Source organism: Culex pipiens, chromosome 3 (genome assembly GCF_016801865.2).
Source record: "Culex pipiens pallens isolate TS chromosome 3, TS_CPP_V2, whole genome shotgun sequence".
NCBI lineage: Eukaryota > Metazoa > Arthropoda > Insecta > Diptera > Culicidae > Culex > Culex pipiens.
In genome coordinates, this window is record NC_068939.1 from 118,034,343 (window position 1) to 118,056,742 (window position 22,400).

Here is a 22,400-nt window from a genome sequence, read left to right on the forward strand (position 1 = left end):
TATTAGGTGGTAGAATAGGCACAATACTACCAAAAACAAACATAAACTAAACAAGATAAATGGGTAATTCTCTACCAACTCACACGAAATCGGGAAAAGTTGCCCCGACCCCTCTTCGATTTGCGTGAAACTATGTCCTAAGGGGTAACTTTTGTCCCTGATCACGAATCCGAGGTCCGTTTTTTGATATCTTGTGACGGAGGGGCGGTACGACCCCTTCCATTTTTGAACATGCGAAAAAGAGGTGTTTTTCAATAATTTGCAGCCTGAAACGGTGATGAGATAGAAATTTGGTGTCAAAGGGACTTTTATGTAAAATTAAACGCCCGATTTGATGGCGTAGTCAGAATTCCGAAAAAACCTATTTTTCATCGGAAAAAACACTAAAAATGTTATAAAAATTCTCCCATTTTCCGTTACTCGACTGTAAAAAATTTTGGAACATGTCATTTTATGGGAAACTTAATGTACTTTTCGAATCTACATTGACCCAGAAGGGTCATTTTTTCATTTAGAACAAAATCTTTCATTTTAAAATTTCGTGTTTTTTCTAACTTTGCAGGGTTATTTTTTAGAGTGTAACAATGTTCTACAAAGTTGTAGAGCAGACAATTACAAAAATTTTGATATATAGACATAAGGGGTTTGCTTACAAACATCACGAGTTATCGCGATAAACGAAAAAAAAGTTTTGAAAAAGTTACATTTTGCGTTTCTCTTTGTTTCGTCGTCCGTGTCTGTAGCGGGTGACCATGAACGGCCATGATCGATGACGACCAACTTTTTCAAAACTTTTTTTCGTAAAATCGCGATAACTCGTGATGTTTATAAGCAAACCCCTTATGTCTATATATCAAAATTTTTGTAATTGTCTGCTCTACAACTTTGTAGAACATTGTTACACTCTAAAAAATAACCCTGCAAAGTTAGAAAAAACACGAAATTTTAAAATGAAAAATTTTGTTCTAAATGAAAAAATGACCCTTCTGGGTCAATGTAGATTCGAAAAGTACATTAAATTTCCCATAAAATGACATGTTCCAAAATTTTTTACAATCGAGTAACGGAAAATGGGAGAATTTTTAAAACTTTTTTAGTGTTTTTCTCGATGAAAAAAACGTTTTTTCGGAATTCTGAGCCCGCCATCAAATCGGGCGTCTAATTTTACATAAAAGTCCCTTTGACACCAAATTACTATCTCATCACCGTTTCAGACTGCAAATTATTGAAAAACACCTCTTTTTTCGCATGTTCAAAAATGGAAGGGGTCGTACCGCCCCTCCGTCACGAGATATCAAAAAACGGACCTCGGATTCGTGATCAGGGACAAAAATTACCCCTTAGGACAAAGTTTCACGCAAATCGAAGAGGGGTCGGGGCAACTGCTGTGTGAGTTGGCGGAGAATTACCCAAATGCAAATTAAAATACTAGAAATGAAACAAGAAAAACATAAAACAAGAGAAGTAAAGTTTTTCATGGAACAAAAGTTTCTCAAAATGACCTCCTGAACACGGGAAAAATAAATATTTTCGAGAAACAAATTTGGGCAGTAGAGGGTTAATAGATGCGGAGTTTTGTCCTCAAAAAAATATAAAAAAATAAAAAAATTAAAATATAAAAATTTTGGGAAATTGATTTTTTACGCAAAAAAAAAATTGATTAAAAAATCCGTGTACCTATTTTTCATTATTGATTTGATCAGAAAATTCACATAAAAGTTACAGATTTTTGAATATTTACGTACCATTTTTGAATGGACAGCTGCCAAAATTTTATGGAGATTTGTATGGGTGAACCAATATCACAAAATTGCTTCTTTGGTCAAAGGGAAGGTCCCCACAAAGTTTGAGCCAAATAAACAAAATACAAAAAATAAACATGGTCGGAACCGGCCGATTTCGTATAGAATTGCTCATCCTTAATTTTTTTACTGACGAAAGCTCGGCAACTATTGGTCGGATCGGAACAAAACAAAAAATCTGGAGTTTTTTTTTTTTTGAAAAGGTCCAATAAACCAAATTTCCAGTTTTTGCTTTTTGAGTGTTTTTGAAACCGCCTTGAGTCAGGGGTTTTAAAAAACACCCAAAAAACAAAAACTGAAAATTGGTTAATTGGACCTTTAAAAAAAAACTTCAGAAATATAAAAATTAAAATTTCATGAAAACGGCCGATTTCGTAGAGAATTGTACTACTGTTTGCGTTCATTCGCTCCGACAAGCCTGGGGAAAACATGAAGAAACTTCTAGGAGCGGAATCGGCTGGAGAACAACTTTCCCTAAGAGACCAGGTCGATTCGCTCTAGACAAAACTCCAGTTTTTCAGCACTCGTCGTATTTCTTCAACTAAGTATAGCTTCTTTGGATAAACAAACGACTTGTGCTGGAAAAATAGAATTTTGCAAATTGATGCATAAAAGTCTCTTCTAACTTCACAGAAAGTACCTACAAAGTTTCACTTAATTGAAAATATTATAAAAAAAAGTTAAAACAAAATAATTCCTGGAAGATAGTCTAATTAAATAAAAATTTAAGATAAATACTTCTCAGTTGAAAATGCTGAGTCACAATGCACATGTGTGTCCGCATGCAAGTCCCCATCATTACCTGCTCAAATTTTAATTACCGGTCGCCGTAAATAATCACCACCGTGTGCGTTGTTTCAAACGTGATCTCAGCTGTCTGTATTGTACATGTGTGATACGGTTCTCCAAAGAGTGACGAAACCAACTTCCAGTCGGACACTTTTATATATTGTTCGCATGTGCGCATATGGTATTGGTTATATTTTGTTTAATCTAATTTGTGTGTGAGCGCGCGATATTTTTACCGGCTTCGTCACATGTGTTTGCATATTATTGTGTTGACAGTATTTTTATTTTTGCTTTTTGCAAGCCAGCACTTCTTTGTTACAGTTCATTATATATATGTGAGAAGTTGGAGATAACTACTAAAATCGAACAGAATAGAGTCAGCTACCATTTCATTGAATGATTTTGATCTCTCAGCATGAATTACTAATGAGCAACCTTGCCATTGAAAATCACAACACCCTAATATTATCGGTCTATTGCTTACCCCTATACACATAATCCAAACCTATAGAGCAATTCTCTCAGATTTCGGTCATTCGATTTTTTTTTGTAATTTTTAATCCGGCTGAAACTTTTTTGGTGCCTTCGGTATGCCCAAAGAAGCCATTTTGCATCATTAGTTTGTCCATATAAATTTCCAGAAAAAAATTGGCAGCTGTCCATTAGAGTGTAACAAAAAAGCCTTTTTGGCGGGCATTCAAGGGTTTGTTCCGGTGGGCATACTAAGCCCAAATCCAAAATATGAGCTTGATTGGACGTAACAGGAGCTGGCGCTCCGCCCTTCAATTTTAAATGGGATTTAACCCGTAAAAAAAGATTTTCTCAAAAATGTCACTTTTTGAGGCATTTTGGCCACTGAAGCGTTTATTTTCAACATCATTGGCGTGTAGGCCAGATCCTTGCGCATCTTTTGGTATATATAACATTGAAATTTGGAGCACCCTAGAGCTCGGTACAGGCCTTCAAAGTTTGGCATTTTTTCGAAAAATCGGCCCCAGCAAAATCAAATGGCGTCTAGGGCGTCGCAAGGCGCGACGCATATCTTTTTTGCCGGGACCGATTTTTCGAAAAAATGCCAAACTTTGAAGGCCTGTACTAAGCTCCAGGGTGCTCCAAATTTAAATGTTATATATACCAAAAGATGCGCAAGGATCTGGCCTACACGCCAATGATGTTGAAAATAAACGCTTCAGTGGCCAAAATGCCTCAAAAAGTGACATTTTTGAGAAAATCTTTTTTTACGGGTTAAATCCCATTTAAAATTGAAGGGCGGAGCGCCAGCTCCTGTTACGTCCAATCAAGCTCATATTTTGGATTTGGGCTTAGTATGCCCACCGGAACAAACCGTTGAATGCCCGCCAAAAAGTCATTTTTGTTACATCCTACTGTCCATACAAAAATGATATATGAAAATTAAAAAATCTGTATCTTTTGAAGGAAATTTTTGATCGATTTGCTGTCTTCGGCAAAGTTGTGGGTATGGATAAGGACTACATTGAAAAAAAAAACAAATATACACGGTAAAAAAATGATGATTTTTAATTTAACTTTTTGTCACTAAAACTTGATTTGCAAAAAAACACTATTTTTATTTTTTGACATGTTTTAGGGGACATTAAATGCCAACTTTTCAGAAATTTCTAGGTTGTGCAAAGAAACTTTGACCGAGTTATGAATTTTAGATTTTTTTTTGGGCAAACATGTGCACTGATTAAAAAAAAAAAAATTGCGAATATTTTCTAAAAAGTTACCTAAAAATGGCTTTAACCTGAAAACGGTGCACTTTATCAAAATTTCACTAAAATACTTCTTGATTGCAAATTTGATTTTACATCGAAGATGATGTTGAAAAATTTGTGCGACCAATATTTCGATTTTTTGAAAAAATCAGTATTGATTAAAAAATTCATAATTCGGTCAAAGATTTTTTGTACAACCTGGAAATTTCTGAAAAGTTGGCATTTGATGTCTTCTAAAACATATCAAAAACTTAAAAATAGTGTTTTTTTTTTGCAAATAAAGTTTTAGTGACAAAAGGTTAAATTAAAAATCACCAATTTTTATTACCGTGTATATTTTTTTTTCAGTGTGGTCCTTATCCATACCTACAACTTTGCCTAATACACCAAATCGATCAAAAAATTCCTTCAAAAGATACAGATTTTTTAATTTTCATATATCATTTTTGCATAGACAGCTGCCAAATTTGTATGGAAACTTATATGGACAAACTAATGATGCAAAATGGCTTCTTTGGGCATACCGAAAGCACCATAAAAGTTTCAGCCGGATTAAAAAATACAAAAATTAAAATTAAAAAAAAAGACCGATTTCGTAGAGAATTTCTCTATAGCAAAATGACTACAAAAGCAAAATCAATAACTTATGAACCTGCCTGTTTACATTGTTGTTCCACCCGCGTATAATCGAAGAAAAGGAGGGGGGAGGGGTTCCATTTTCCCACCCCAAACAAAATACCAACGAAAGCCACCCATACAACGACACACCAGGGAAACCCTACTTTTCAATGTTTACAGGAAGAAAAGTAAAAAAAGAGCTGCAAATCTTCCTCCCTCTGCCTGCCTTCTTGTGTTGGTAGCTGCTCTTGACCTCTCTCTCACTTTTTTCCACCACCCAAAAGAGGGGCACGTTTTGGGGGCCGGGTTGGAAAATCGGTAAATTAAGGGGTTGTGGGGTAAAATAAGGTCATTTGTTTTGTAAGCTCTCTTATGTTTAGTGAATTATTTTGTAAACTAAACTTTTATTTTTCGATAAATTCTGCAGTTTATTCTAACAGCATAATTTTCAAAACCAAATTTACAATACTTTGCCTTGAAAAGTTACAAATTTTACTTAAGTGCTTTTAACATGGAGCAGTGTTGCCAGATCTTTAATATCTATCCTCATTCCACAGACAATTTGAATACCTTTCTCAAAATGTTAACAAGATTGATATTCTTGTTTGATTACCCAGATTTTAATCCCGAGTCGATATGTATACGTGAAGAAGAGTCTACTAGGCTTAATAAAGCAATATTACCCCACTGACCCTCCAAGTTGGCCAGAATCGTATCACATGGCGCCGACATCCGCCACACACCACCTTTTCAAAACCCCGGGGGGAGGATTGGTTTGTAACGGTTGCGCGCAGGTTGTCGATACTCACCACCACCAATTTGCCCACCGGTCTCGTAATCAGCTCAGTCCAGTGGCAACCGTATCGCGGAAATAACACGATGCCCTGAAGTTCTGTGCCGCCGACTTGGCAGAGGTCCCCAATTCTAGTCTGGTTGTTTCCGCCGATGCACAGTCGTTATCGAGCCGCGAGCTATGGCACAAGTGCACCGAAGACGCCTCTGCGATAAACTGCCGACCGCCGCCGGCTTGGGCCAACGCGTCGTCACGGGTGTGATCCGGATCAACCAAGGGGCGAGTCCTGATGTTTAGAGGGACGAGTGTTGTGTAACTCTTCGAGGTCTTGGATGTGCTTTTGGAACGAATTGTGATTTTAAAATCGTAACTTCCGATTTACCAGTGTGGCCTGTTGTTATTTGTTAGTTAATATTGTCGTTGTTAGTAGTTTTAATTAGAAAAAAAAAGTTTGCTGTGCAACTCCTAGTGAATATCTGTGATAAATATTTGTGCAATTCTCGAGCAAAAAAAAACACCGGAAATCAGAATGACTCGCAAGCACGGTTACAACATCACATACGACAGTGGTAAGATATTTTTCCATCATTTTTTGGGAATTTACTTTTGCAATTATGACAAGTCTAGTTCCAGTGATTGTTCGAACAGCGGAAACGAAGCTGATAAATAATCCAATAATAATCAGTCTAACATTGATGATTCATGCAAGCTCTTAACAATGTTAAAAACGGGACCAATTTTTCTTTTATTTTTTACTTGAAAACATCAAACATTTTTTGATAATTGATATTTTTTGTCATTTAAAATCGGAGGGTTAGTTTTTTTTAGATATCTGCATTTAAAATGTAGTGTTTTTGGGTTACACTTAAAAACCTTTGCCGGGACCGGTGGTGTAGGGGTAAGCGTGGTTGCCTCTCACCCAGTCAGCCTGGGTTCGATCCCAGACGGTTCCCGTGGCATCAGGGATTGAATAATCATATAAAAATCAATTTCGCTAGCGAACTTTCTTCACCCGCGAAAGAGAGAGGAGGCAAATCACGCAAAAGAAAATCGCTCCCGAAATTCTTCAAGAAAATCAATCCGCTGATGATTATTTGTGAATTTCCTTGTCAGCACCACTTAAAAATATTTATTTTACTTTGTTTACACACATTGCCCATCTACAAAATGTGACAGATCGTTTTTAGACGTGTGACGTTACACTTGCAAGTGTAGTAGTGAAAAAGATGCTCTGCCGAATAATCAAGATGATGATTTTTTTAGATTCCTTTTACCGATCTTTCGTGCGCGAGAGGGTAGAGCCAAGCTCGCTTCGGATTTTTTCTCTTGATGAACGTCCAATGATTTTCTTTTGAAGATGATTATTCCATCGCTGCGTGGCATTTTTCGAGACGAAATTTGTCTGATCACGCCTTCCGTCGGCCGGGCAAGTAAATTTTGGTCCCGGTCTAACTCCCGGTCGTCTCCCTGGGTCGTGCCTCGGTGGAGTCGCTGGTAGATGGCACAAAATGGTAAATCTTAAATGTTTCTAAGACAATTTAATGGGAAGTTTTCTGAAATTTCAAAAAAAAAAAGCAGCAAATCCCAAAAAGCACCAATTTTTCGAATTGAGTCCCTTTGAAATTACAAAGCCGTTGGTTGAATATCTCTTATGTGGAAACAGTGCATCAGGGTCCTAAAGCCGTACCCCGTGCCTAAAGCCCTGTTTTATTTTTTTATGTACAAGATTAAAAAAAGATTGAAAACTATTTATGATCACTTATCTTTCTTTGATGCAGAAAAAAAATAAAAGACAACATTTTACTGAGGATGAGGAACAACTATGGTCCTCTTTTGGAGAGAACCGTCAGCAAGAAACTTTCTGTCAAAAAAGGCAGCGAGATTTTTTTTTAATTGACTTATAATTGTGGTGTTATTGTACTAATCTAAATAAGACATTGTAAAATAACACATTTTTTTCTGTCACAAAATCTGTTAACATTGCCAGATGCAGTATCACCATGTTTTTATTTACACCAAATTTACACAAAATCGAAATTTTCGAGTTTTTCCAATAAAAATCGGCATCTTTTAAAATAAGTCGGCAACACTGCCAAACATATTTTGACTGTGTGGAGTTTTGCTCAAAGCAGGGTATTTTTTTGCAGCAAAAACTTTTAAAAAATGAGTAATTTCAGAAGGCAAAAATTGTAACTAGTTTTCTGAATAGACTTTAGAAATGCTTAAAACAGTGTTTCTCAACCGGTGAGGAATTCCCCCCTGGGGGGGAATTTGGCTATTCTTGGGGGGGAATGAGGATGCAATAGAAATGTAATGCCTTTGAACAACGAGCTTGCAAAAAAAATCATGGTTTGAACATTCAGTCAAACTATCGAATTGGAAAGAATATTAGAACTTTTAAAATAAAAGTCCTCTTTCAAACATAAGCTGTTTTACAAAATTGAATGGGTTTGTAAACACATTTTTTCAACTTTTTGTTCTATTTATAGAAGATTGTTTTTATACTATCCTAAAATTTAACAGCTCTTTCAAGAATTAAATTGAACTTAGAAATTCTGAAAGTTTTTGCATTGCATTTTGAAAAGTAGATTTTATATTTTTTTGTGAGTGCTCTCCTCTTGAGTTTTTTTTAAGTATTTTGATTATTGTCAGTTATGTATAGATTCATACACATGCATTAATTCAATCAGGAACAGTTGGTTTATAACTGTTCCTGATTGAATTAATGCATGTGTATGAATCTATACATAACTGACAATAATCAAAATACTTTAAAAAAAAACTCAAGAGGAGAGCACTCACTTTCACAAACTGCATATTTATATGTTTTGCATGATTTTTTTTTTTAATTAAAACTTCAGTCTTATGATAACAATTTAATCTTTAATTATGAAATTTGTTTAAAATTTGTTCCAAATTTAAGAGGGGAATGAAAGTCATGAAAATTAGCCAAGGGGGGAATGGAACGAAAAAGGTTGAGAAACACTGGCTTAAAATGTCGCCTTCTTCCCCAATCAATCAGAAATTCATTCAAAATTAAGAGTAATGAAAAAAAAAACTATTACTTAACCCTCTACAACCCAACTCCGCCTTTAGTCGGGCTTCGATTTAAAAAATCGCAAAACATCAATTTTTCAACCAATTTCGATCTTTAAAAAGCATTGAATAGAAGAACTCTTAAAATTTTAGAAAATTTATGGGTTAGAAATTTTACTTGTTTAATGTGACTTTGCCAATGTTTTTAAAAATTTATTTTTTTGGATCAATTTGGCTGTGTTTTTTATTAACATTTCCTATATTTTAAGTAAAAAGAAGTAAAACAAGTTTACAACTTAAATGATAGTGGTGCCATTTTATAGCAAAAAATGTGAAAACAAGCAAAAATTTGAAAAAAGTAACTGTAAAAACATGAAAAAAAATTAGATAGGCAAAATGTAATGATAGGAAGTGGTAGAATAGGCCAAATACTACCAAAAACAAACATAAACTAAACAAGATAAATGCAAATTAAATTACTAGAAACAAGAAAAACATAAAACAAGAGAAGTAAAGTTTTTCGTAGTACAAAAGTTGCTCAAAATGACCTCCTGAAAACGTAAAAAATAAAAATTTTCGAAAAAAACTTTGGGCCGTAGAGGGTTAACACAATAAAAGATAAATCCTCGTTAGAGTATTGCCACAGTCCTGTGTCCTGTGTAATTTCCTAAATTTCCTAAAGTGTCATTCTTGACCTGATCAAAAGTATAAACTAATAAGTTTTCGTATCCAACAAATCAACAAATTACATGCAGATGAAAACAAAGGGCTGTCAGAGTCCCTGTAGAATATATTGGCTTGACATCAAGCGGTCGGTCTTAAAAATCAACTATAAGTCACGTGATGATAAACAACTTTTGCAAGAAAAAGAAAGCAGAATCCTGATGCAAAAAAACTCATTTTTGTGGTTTGACACTTTTGTATGGACAGATGTCAATATTGTAAATAGCATCTTTGGTCTTTGATATAGAACCGAAAAATTACCATTTGTATTCGGTTATATCCAACATCCAATTTGCAAATTCTCACCCTAAAAATTGTAATCCAATGTCAGAGAGCTAATGGAATTACATGAAAAATATTGTTGATGCATTTTTGCCTGCTGTACTTTTAATTTGGCACACTTTCTTTTTGTTGCCCAAGGACATTCTAAAAACATAAACTTAATGTTTTTTTTTCTTTTACTCAAAACTGCGTATTAAAAAAAACGCTCTGTTGTTTTAACAACGTTTAACGACTCAACCACGCGGCCAATGTTTGTGTTAAAATTAATGTTAGCCGACAGTTAACGCGTTGTTCGTGCGAACGGGCCGTTTGAGTAAATAAGAAGTTAAAAAGATGTCCAACTCGCGTGTCATCTTTCCTCGCACCGCGGAACCGTTCATCAACGATCGATTTCGATTCGTAGAAAATGCAAATTAGACCGGCGGGGAGGAGTCACTTTCATTATCGAGTGAAAGGACCAAAAAGGGTTTATCAACAAACTTGTCACGTTTGAGAATGTTTAAATCGCAACAGCCCTTTTACATTGTTTTGCTCGAATTTAATAATGCTCCCAATAAATCAACAGTCGATGGGTTAATGGGGCATTTGCATGGGAATCCGGAGGCAATCGAATGTTTCGTGTCCTTTGACGCAGTATAATTTAATGAATTGTAATGGTATAGTGGATGGAGGATGACCCTCGTCACCTCGTTATCTGACCTGCTCGGGATGCCCTTAATCTGTCCAATGTAAATTGTGATGAGTGGCTCTTCTGGCATAATAAAACTCTATCTAGGAAAGTCTGATTGGACCTATTGCCAAATGATAATGAAGTGCGTCACGTCTGGCGAGAGAGGTTGTCCACAATAAAAAGTCCAATTTGAGTGGGACGAAAATGTACCACATGGTCACAACCACCGTCTGCGAACAGATGGATGATTTATTACACCTTTGCCAAACTGAGCTGTCTTCTTGTTGATACGTTTCCATCGCGTCATTTTGACCTAGATTAGCTGACAGTGAATTTCTGGGGAGGTTTAAAAGTTTGAGTTTAGACAGCTGCTGTCGCTAAACTCGTGGGATCTCCTCAATCTCCTGCTTGCGTAACGCCAGGTCGGAAAGCCAGATAAAATCCCCCGGAAATACCCGCAGATCTTGATGCACCGCCAGAAACATGACGCAAGCGTAAATATCTGCTAAGCCTGCGATCACGTGCTAATCCACAGGAACACACGCTTCGTCCAGATGCCTCCAAGAATCTCAACCAAGACTTGCCATAAGCTTTAAAATTTGCAAGCAGAGATAACTGCAGATAACGACCAGATAGCGTCACACTTGCGGAACACGACGTTGTTTATAAACAGTGTCGTGAAGTCGCAGTGTGAAAAATCAGCGAAATAAAACTCTGGAGTAAAATTTGAAATGGTCCGATGGCTCTAGAAGCTTCAGGTTTTCGTTCAGTAAATTCACCGAAACCGGTTACTCCACAACGAAAAGTTTTTAAGACTCATTGGCTTATCTTATCGAAGTGATAAGCAGTCCAGAAAGGTGTTTTCTTTTGGACACATGATTCATTTTTAGACCAGAAATGCTAAGAAAGCACAAGTCGGTATGATTTATCAGTGTTGTGATACCGCAGCAAACAGGCCATGTCCCCGGATGTCGCAGTGCATCCAAAATTGATGAGGTGACGTTTCGATTGTTTACAAAATCGCTGATTAAGCTAAGCTTTGTTCAACTGTTTATTACGCTGAGCTTGTCAAAAGGTTTATTTGAGTTTGGCGTATGCCGAGAGTAAAAAAAGTAAGGTTAAAACTCTTTTTGCATCGAACAACTTTCAGCACCCTCAGCAAACGTCAAATCAGTACAAATCCGGATCTTTTTCTGAATCTCTTCCGGTAAAGATCCGGCAGCAAATTTGTACTGATTTGCGGGGAGAGTCGACAAGTTGGTTTGGAAAGGTCTGGCTGACAGCTTTTCTTCGCCAAGCAATCAAACACTGTCAATCGAAAACCAAAACAAATGAGCCGTTTTGTAGCAAAACGAAAAAAAAATACCTATAGGGTGCGTACACATTACAAATTATTATTACCGTAATCTGGGGTGAATCGGGACTACAGTCTGAATAGGGACAGCAGTTTTTAGAGCACTTAAAGCTTTTAAATTTGGAAATGGACGTACACATTATGTTGGCCTGAGTCTGTTCTAACCGAAACCAACCAGAAAAATCAAAATATTGTGCTCCAACATGGTTAAAAATGCTGTCCCAGTTCGCCCCATGTGTCCCGATTGACCCCAGTTTACGGTATTACAAAAAACAAAAAAGGTGCAAAAAAAGTTTTTTACACCTTTCGAAAAATTAACATAAATAAAGTTATTTGTTGACAAATCACCAGAAATCCAGTCTCTCAACTCCAAGTAGGCATCCTTGACTGATTAAAAAATAATTCGGATTTAATCTAAAGTTTACTAACTACTTAGTTTAAAAGTTTATATGATTGTGGAAATTCTATATAAAACTTATCAAAACTCATTTTGAAAACTTTTCATTTAACTAAATGTCAATATTTTACCATAGAATTGCTAAATAAACATTTTGGATTGGGTATAACACTGTTTTGGGGGTCTTTGTATCGATAGAATAGATTTTTCGTTGGAATTTCGTACCAACCCGGAATTACGTCGTAGGAAAATCCGCCGGCATTCGAACCGGTCCACGATTCACAAGTCAACCTATGCGGCATCGGAAAGGGCATAAAATATACGATCTTTTGATACCCAAGCTTCTAGGTTTTCTATAAAACCCACGTTTTTAAATACCTATATATGAACCAAAGAAGAAGAAAAAACAAACTGTTTATCTTGCTCGTTCCTTATGTTCCTTATGCCCATTTACAATGTTTTACTAGCATTAGCCACCTGTATCCCCCAGGAAACGTCAAATCGGTACAAACTTGCTGCCGGATCTCTTTCTGGATCTCAAAACCGAATTAACTCAGTACTGAGTTTTGATACCACACGTCAAATTTGAATGAATTTCACTCCTAATTCAACGAAAACAGAGTAAAATTCTGCCAAATCTGGCCTTAATAACTTGATACTTTTAATTTGAACCCGGATGGTTTGACAAAGTCAAATTTCAAATTGACGAACTGTCATTTTACAAGGAGCTCACGCTTACTGTCAAAACAAACGTATAGTAATGTGTGTAAGCGCCGTGTAAAAGAGTGGAGCAATTCTCAACCAAAACCGGAAATGGATTTTATTTATATCTGTTGAATTGGCTCAAACTTTCTGGGAGCCTCTTTTTGTGCCATTAGTTCAACTGGCAAAGGCTCCATACAAAAATGATCAAATATATATAAAATATATTACGCCCTTTTGAAATGTTAAAGTTGATTCCAAACCCTTTATTTTTTGGAAAGATCTGAACATTTTACAAAAAAAAACTCAGTGTCAAACTAAAAAAGGGCCCCAACGGTTCAACTTCAATCGGTGTCAAACCAACTGGGTTTGAGTGTACTGCGCACCACCGGCTCAAAATGATGATTAATTGCCTACTGCGATCTATTGGAGCACACACACATTTTGATGTATGGAGATTTCTCTCTGCTGTTGATTACATTAGCCATTTTTCCGCGTGTTATCGCGTGCTGTCAATTGGCCCATCTGACAAGCGTTCGTGCAACGTTTCTCCGCTTGACGCAAATTCTACGGAACCCGTTCTCTTCGGACGTGATCAAACCGTCCACAAGATTCTATCAGCTGCAACGTGACGTATTGAGGATATCACATGGAATTTTTGAAAATAACTTTTTAGCAGAAAAAGCTTTTAGCTCATTTCATAGCATTAAAGCTTGGAAGGCACGTCAACAGAGTTTTTAAGTGCAAATTTAAATGCGTGAATTTTTTGCATTTGTCTCTCCGTCAAACTTTCGCTGACTCACATCACTGGTTTGAAACGTGACGAAACACGTGTTTCTGTAGCGTCTAATGATCTGTAATGATGGCAATCATGGGTGCAATTTTGCCCTACCACAGAACGTGCAGTCCGCGTACACTTTCACAAAGTGACGGGTACGTCGCGTGAACCGGCAATAAAGGCGCTCCGACAATTGATGAACACGCCACCCTCCGCGTTCTGGGAATGATTTTTAGTGCATGCGGTCTTGTGATCATCATTCAATTTATGATGTGCAGTTGTTGTTTTTGTGGAAAGGTACTATTTCCGGATTTTTTATTGAGTTTGACAATTTTCATTTCAATTTTAAACCTTTAATATTAACAGAATCTTGCTTGTTTGAATTTGAATCATTCTCGACAAACAACAACTTATTCTCTTATCGAATTTCATTCCATTAGTCACCTCCAAAAAAAGTAGCAGCAGCGTCGAAAAATTTTAGCAAACGCGCAATAGCCGCCGACCGGCCGGCCTCAAGTTTCCAAATGTTTAATCGATATCGTTATTATCGAATTGGTCGGGTGGATTCCACCGACCTCCAAACAATCCGTTGGTTCCTGTTGCTGTCAGAAAACGGTTTGATTTTAATCACTCTGTTTGTTCTTTTTTGCTTGTTTTTGGCAAACCGGTCACGTAAACGAGATCTGCGCGAGGTTGTTGTCGCGAAATGGGTTGACGTAATTTTAAAGTCCATCAAAACAGCGGAATTACTGAATACTTGATGATAAGCAACACGCAAAAGACAAAGCAACTTCTTTCAATTTGAAATTGTTGGGTCGTTGGGCAAGAACAAAAGATGGCTGGATGTTCTGAAAACAAGTTATGAGTCGCCTTTGGCGTCATAAATTTCCAAATCCACGAAAAAAAAATCCAAATCAAAATTCCGTTTGCCAATTTCGGCACACTTCAACTGGAGTAAATCGTGTACCTGCTTGACCAACCTTCACCGGCGTCTCGATCCCGTTGGCCACCACTACTCATCGTATGGCCATATTTTTCGGCCAGAATTTATGACGCCAAAACGACGCCCCCACCTCCTCATTCGTTTCCCTCAAAAACAGGTGGTTCATTAAAAATTTACTACCCAGAATGCACTTAAAAACACGAGTTTGGAAAGCCAAAATAAATACCTATATTCCACCAACCAGTAATTGACGAGAAACGGCAAATGGTGGCAAACGATCAGAATCGTCTGGAAAGTTATACATGATACTCATTCTGATTCCGAATTTCAACACGATACAAAAAATGACAAAATTCGGAAGTTAATTAGTTTGACGTGATCGCAGTCTCGGAGAGCGGTCGGCAAAAGTTGAATAATTAATTTGGCACGACTTGCCAAAACATTTGCAAGTCATTAACCCACTAATTTGGCGCTGAAGTGTGCCATTTTTCATTCAAAATTTCTTTTCAAATTTATTGTTTCGTGAAGCTGTGATGGTGATCGTGATGATCATAGATTAATAGATATGATTTTAATAGAGGACATAGATATTCTAGGAATACAACGTGTAATATTAAGTGTCTTTTTTGACGAAGGTGATGTGCATGCTTTTGCATGCGATTTTGTCATCGGATTTTTTGCTGTGTAGATATTCTAGGAATACAAGTGCCACAATTTATTCACTTAATTTTAATGCGAAAATTATTTCTATAAACATATTATAACTGATTTTTTACCATCAAATCTACCGAAAAAAACTTTCTTTTCTTCAGTATTAACTCTCTGCACAATTTCTCGGTACAAAAACGGATGTTCATCATGCGGTTGAGAAATCTATTTTTAAGTTTCGGGTAGAAGTTGTATTTATTCACGAAAATGTGAATGAAGGAAAGACTATCGGAGTATTCATTCATAATTTTTGACGTTGCACTTACACCGTTTTTTTGTGGTACAACAATTCAAAAATAGAAACTCAGTACACCTCTGTTCGTCGATACTTCGCGTAGTCGTTTTTCATTTGATGGTGTCATTTGAAATGATTTGATTTTTTTTGGTAAAGATATGTTGTCCTAATAAGAGTTGGAAACGTTAAAATATTTTATTGTTTTTGTTGCATAGAGAAACTTTTAGACATAATCAAAAACTTAATAAATGATATAGGTTATCAGAACGGTTTTTTAAATATCTTTCTTAAACAGAAAAGTTTTTCCGGAAGATATTTACATCCAAATTTGCATTATCTGGCCTTCCAAAGATAAACATATATCACCTAAATGCTCAAAACTTTAGATATAGGGTTGCCTTGTCTTCAATGTAAGTCATACCCAAGTAACCATAAGCACTAAATCAAAACTCTAAATTCACTCTAACTTAACATTCCCGATGCTATGACACTTTAAATAGTCTTTCCAAATGTTTCGAAACATTTGTAGCTTGAAACATTATTAACTACTGTATAATGACATATAGAACTGCCAATTAATGTTTCATAGCATTTGGCACAACAATGTTTTGAAACATTAATGGCAAGCTTTATATATCACTGTAAAGTAAGCTTTTAATGTTATATCACATTTTTACATTTCTTAGAATGTTTCAAAACACTAACTCAACACTAGTGAAGGCAATAAAAGTTTGGCAGTATTTCGTGGTATTTTTATGTTTGCTGCAGGAAAAATCGTTCGGCGCACGGTTAAGCGTTCATAAAACGGTGAGTCTATTATACTTAGTTAAACTGTTATTCTCTTTGCATTGACAGTTTCTTCTCGTCGCATGATACAAATCTCCAGCTGCGATGGCTTCCTGTCAGAACTGTACTATGAAGGAGGATTTCCAGATTTCGCTCTACGGCAGCTTTCGTACAAGTCACGGATCTCTCGGGCAAGTAGAGTATCCCGCGCGTCACCGGTGACATGAAGGCCAAGGCCGATGGTGACGAGGCCTCACCCTACGCCGCTCAGGACGTCGTCGAAAAGTGCAAGTCGCTACGTGCCACCGGCGGAAACCGCACCAAGAACTGGCTGCCCAGTTGTTGCTCTGTGCAGTTCGTCGTAGATTGTTGTGAATTTTGTGAATATTGTGAATATAGTGCTTTGTAGTGTAATCATAAATAAATGCTCTCTTTCAGGAAGGTGTTTTCATTGTTCGTGAATAAAATGAAGTTGCTTCTTAGCATCTGATTAAACATATTTCAGGTCGGACGAGACGGTTGGCGCAGGGCATCTAGGTGAAACATCTCAGTACAAGCAGTTTAGAATCTCGAATGCAGAGTAACACAGCAAAAAACAAACAGACTTTCCAAATCGTCATCCCAGCTTGAAAGCACTCTCCTATATATAAGAGAGAGAGAGAGAGAGAGAGAGAGAGAGAGAGAGAGAGACACAAAGCTTTTTGATTTTTCTATTTCTGTTCTGTCGGTAACGTAGTATTTTGGCGTTTTACCGCTGTACAACTTTATATCAACTCTAGACTTCGCCACTCAATTTTACCTCCATGCGTAAAAAGTGAATATAAAGTTTCGGGACCCTATCCAGCTTTTTAAGCGAAAATGGCGTTGGAATGGTGAACGCCCGAAATGTCAAAATCACGCAGTGGTACCAACATTACGACAAAAGTGTGCCATGGCATGACAGAACCATTTTTTTTTTTCTAATGTTGCTGCTACTGCGCGATTTTGACATTTCGGACGTTCAACATTTGAACGCCATCTTCGCTTAAAAACCTGGATAGGCAAACTTTATATGTTGATATAGAGGGGATTTACAGTTACTTTATACAGCCCCGCGGTTGACGTTTGCGACGATACACATTTATACATTTTAGGAAGCTTGATGATTCATCAAAATTAAAGACAATTAGTATCGAAAATTAATGTAAATTTCACCTAAGGGTTCAAAACTCCAGATAGGGATGCCAGATCTTCAATAATTGATTAAAAATAATATTCAGTAGGGGTGACATTGATAGGGTGAATATTTTTTAGCAAAATGAAAAATACCTTCCCGCCCAGAGCAAAACCGAGATTTTTTTCGTTTTTCATCATTACTCGTAACAGGTTCGATCAAATTGGATGAAATTTTAATGGTTGTAAGCTAACGCAGGTTGAACCAGGTTAAATAATGCATGGTTGCCGAGAAATTTAATTTTGAAGACAAACATGAGTGGTGCTCTGGAGTAACTTGGGCGTTAGAGGGTTAAATAAGAACCATTCTGCTCTTCTGTTCTGGTACCTAGAGAAGTAGTTTTCAACAAATTTCGAAATGTTTAGAAAGTTAGTGAACTTTAACTATGAAAACATTGATAAATTAATTATTTAAATATTTTCAAAGTGTCATGTTTTTCTCATTAAAAATTAATTTGACTCAAAAAACGGACTGCATTATCGGATTTTTCACGGATAGAAACCTGTTTGCTAATCCGGTAACGCTTTGTTTGTTGTATTTGAAAATATTGAAATGTGTTCAAAATCATCAACAATTTTTTACGATTTTCGAGACAATGCTGTCGATTTTGAAAACATTTGTTAGGAAATCGTATTAAAACATGTTGAAGACTTTGGAAACATTTCCGTGTTTACAATTTCAACAACATACCGTTACCGGATTTGCTTACAGGATTTCTATCCGTGTTTACACAATTTTACACCTAGAACATCTAAAATTAGTTTATAGATTACATGTGTTAAGTGTTATTTAATCAGAAATCTAAAATATCTACAGATTTATTGGAAGGACAATTTTCTGAAATTAAACATTAAATTATTATTTTTCAAATCAAACATAAAAAGAAACCTTACTCAGGATTATTTTGACGTAATTGATTCAAATTGCTCACTTTTAGGGTGAATTTTGCAAGAAACACAGTGACCGACGACACGACAAGCCACTCGCCTCCAAAAAGTGGGCACTAAATCGACTTACCCCTCCGGTTCCTTTGGAACTGGAAACGTCAAACCGAAAAAATTGAAAAAAATGATTGACTTTGGCAGCACTTCTGCTTTTGACGTTTAGAAATGTCACTTCGTTTTGAAATCATCTTTGGGAAAATTGTTCTGGTTATGTAAATTAAAATTCTGCCGACGGAACGATCTTGACCGGTTTTTTTTTTTTTTTTTCCTTTGGGCTGACAGGCTAAGACCGCAGTTGGTCCATCTCGCCTCTTGACCGGTTTCAATAAGCACCGTTCCGACGGTCGGACGGAACGTAGGCATCGGGGTGCTATTCGGCGATGTGGTCGAGGCAGGTGAAACCAGAGTCATTCAGGCAAGTAAATCATCAAATTTTTAGTTGCTGGCTAAATTAACCGATCGTCGTCTTCCCAGGTCACGCGAACGAGTAAACCTACCGGGAGTATTTGCCTAGCAAACAAGACGGCTATAGTGCTCAAATGGCAGATGCTGGCAAACGGAATCTTTGCCGTCAATCCTTGTCGAAAAAGTCCGGATCGCGCTGCGCTTGCGATGCCTTGGTCGTTTCCACCGTCTTGGGTGCCGCCTTCTCGATGACTACCTTGTTGCTGCGGTAGTTCAGTTCGGCGTTTTCAACATATTCGAAAAACACGATCGCCGTGACATGGCTTGGCCGCTTCTTCGCAGTTTTCCACGCAGTAGTGATACTAGTCATCGTCGGTCATGATTTCACCGCCGCGCTCGTCGGCCTTGCTTACGAGTCCGGAACCGCGCACTAACCGGGTCGGGGAAATCTTCACCTCTAGGATATCCCCGCGCGCGTCAAAGTACGACTCGTCGATTTGTACCATGCACTCGAGCACGACGTAATCCCCCCGCTCTGGGATGAACGTCAACTCGACGTCGTCCATTTCTACGGGGATTTCACGCAGGTCCGTTTCCACCGTGAGCAACCCGTTACGCTTCGCCGTGATCGTGCCCTGTTCGCTGCGCTGAATGTAGTTGAAGTAGGCCGGCACCAGCTCCTTCATCAGCTGGGTGTTTTCCTCGTCGACCGTGGTCGGTGCTTGCTTGCTCTCCTCGCCCCAACCATCGTCCAGGAGGCACTCCAGCTTCCCAGGCGAACGAGTATACCTACCGAGCAAACGGAATCTTTGCCGTCAATCCTGGCGAAACATGGTCCGCATGATCACGCTCGCTCCGGATGCCTTGTCCCGTGACTCTTGAATTGCTTTACATCGTCGAAAAAAAAAGACGTTCATGAAAACGAGATTCGGTTAGCGCCGGGATGGCTGAGACGTCAAAATCGTTGCTGACCGGCGAGCACAACCCTCACCAGGATTGTGAAAGTCGCGAGCGAAAGCAGCTGAAACCGCGAATCTTGATCGTGATCGAACGATTAACCCCACGGGTATCCAAAACAAGAATTGAATCGAGAAAAAGAGAGAAAAAACGATCCCAGGCTGGTTATAGTAGATGACAAGTTCGAGTTGGAAATTGTTCACCCACCGGCACCGGTTGGACCGTTATTTCTGCTTCTAATTTAGGTGATCGACTCGAGGAACAAAGAATCTAGTGTTTTAACCACCTCCTCCGCCGTAGCTACACGCTTTGGTCCCTATAGTCCCAACGATTATTCTTGATTATATCCCCCTCCCCCTCTTGGACAATTGTCCATACAAAAAAAAAATCGCGTGGACAATCGCTAACCCCCCCTCCCCTCAAAGTGTCCACGTGGTTTATGGATGTTCCCTCAACCTTCGACGCTGTCCCACCATTGCACCGTTTTGGCCGGCAAGTTGAAGATCCAGGACACAAACCACATTGGTACCTGTTGGCATTATCTGTAGCGGTTCTAGGTGGACCGGATTTCGTTCCAGTTCGACGGGGCTACAACTGAACAGGTGCATCTTCCGTCGCGTTCTCATTTTGGCTACCATACATGAATGATCTCGATCCTGTGTACATCGGAAGTTCCTTCGCCGGAAATTTCCACAACCCCTAGGGAAGCTGCTTAGCGATTCCGTAACCAAAGTTCCAGCCATTTGACGGAGGACAAGTTTGAAAATGGGAGCTCTTGCTAGCCATTATGCTCTAAATTCTTGGCTGCAATCGGCTTTTGCCGGCGACTGGACTGTACGGCCGGTTTTTGAAACTTACGCTAGAACATGAGACCCACGGAAAAAGTAGAAATCGGTTCAGCGAATCTCAACTCATGTACCACCCATCTGCCTCCCAGCGTTCAATTGATTCGTCTCGAGCCCGGCGACACGCCCGTGCTGCAACCGATAACGACCCCCCGACAACGCGGATGCTGCTGTATTTGTCTCGCCACTGAACCTGCCCCGTTTTTAAAGCTTTAATCCTACTCAGATGCTTCGATGCGTCATACAATCGCCAGATTCCACGCACTCCACCACTTCGGCTCCCTTCTGCAGAAACCCGGTTTCCGGAATTAACGCCTCTCTCTGGAACCGCCGGGTACGGTAGCGTACCACGAGCCCCAATCTCCTCCTGACGGCTTGGACCGCCTCCTCTTCCCAAACCTGTCCTTCATCAAATGGCTGGAACTGAGGTTACGGAATTGCTAAGCAGCTTTCTGAGGCAAACCCTGAGTAATTTCCAGCGGATGAACTCCACTCCACGCCGGCCGTTAAGAAGCAGCGGAAGATGCACATGTTCAGCCGCAGTCCCACCAAACCGGGACGAAATCCGGCACACCTGAAATCGACACTAATTATGCCAACAGCAGTTGCATCTTGGTTCCTCCAATCCCCGACCAAATAGGCGAAACCTGTGTTCGTCGACAAGCTCCATGGCCCGGCCGGTGATCCACAGAAAGAAATGACCGTCCGGTTGGAGGGTGGGTACTCCCAGCTGTCTCATTCCGTCGTCAATCTTGGCGTGGGTGGTCATCTCCAGTTGCGCAGGTCTGGATCAGCTGAGATGGGTTGAGGATGGCGCACGGATCATTTTTGACTCGCTGTGCTTCGAGTAGCGAAGTTTCCGGATCGAACTTGGAACTATCTTTTCGACGTCGGAATCTTTCTTGAGTTCTACGATCTCAAACACTCCGTTGCCGTTCCCGCTAATAATCACATGGCGCCATGTCATGCCAAATCCACCGGTTCCACCTCGCGTTTCACCAGCGATCGGATCACGCTATCCATCGAAACAGGCTAGTTTGCGGCAAAAGAAATGCAAATCCGGTTTTTCCAAAGATCTCCTCCTCACAGGCCAAATGGTTGCTGTTGTTGGGCGTCTTCTCGTCTTGGCCAGGGTACCGGCCATTGCCCAAAAGGACGGAACAATTTCCGCAATTAGTCCAAATTCCGGCGTAAAAAAATCTGAACCTGTGAAAATTCCGAAAATGTGATTGTGACAGATTTTGATCAATGTAAATATTTACATTCAACAGTGTTGCGAGTTAATTTTAATTTGAGCGAAATCCGAGGGGTCTCTCAATTTACCGTGACTTTAGTCAATCACGGTGATTTCACGGGATTCACGGTGGGATCACTTTTCACTCAGATTTTTGCACCGAGTGTCTTGTCGTGTCGTCGCAGTGACTATCAAAGTCACCTCGGTTTTTTCAATTAGGTTTTACGCCGACTCGATTTTTAGGTTAGAAATTTGACAGTTCGGCTGCACTGTTTACGTTTTTTGTACGTGTGTCTAAGTAAAAATGTGTGTGCGTGTGCGCTCGTGACGTCACGCTGTAAAACCTAATATCAATTGACATAGGGTCTGGGGCAGGGTTGCCAGATACCCTCCTCTTTGTCAGATATTGACAGATTTTGCCAGAATTTTTACAGTTTTTTTTTTTAT

At 38.7% G+C, this 22,400-nt stretch overlaps 1 protein-coding gene across 3 annotated transcripts in view; it reads left to right on the top strand.

Annotated features, from left to right (window-relative positions):
- LOC120417888 (influenza virus NS1A-binding protein homolog A-like) overlaps positions 1 to 22,400 on the top strand; it is a 63,770-nt gene that overhangs the window by 32,958 nt on the left and 8,412 nt on the right. Inside the window, exon 1 of one of the 3 annotated variants that reach the window (XM_039580110.2) lies at positions 5,828 to 6,310. The exons of the other annotated variants lie outside the window; for them this stretch is intronic. Coding sequence (XP_039436044.1) covers positions 6,271 to 6,310 — 40 coding nt within the window. The 5' untranslated portion in view covers positions 5,828 to 6,270. Of the gene's footprint in view, positions 1 to 5,827; positions 6,311 to 22,400 lie in introns of those variants that run through there. 3 annotated transcript variants of the gene reach the window in all.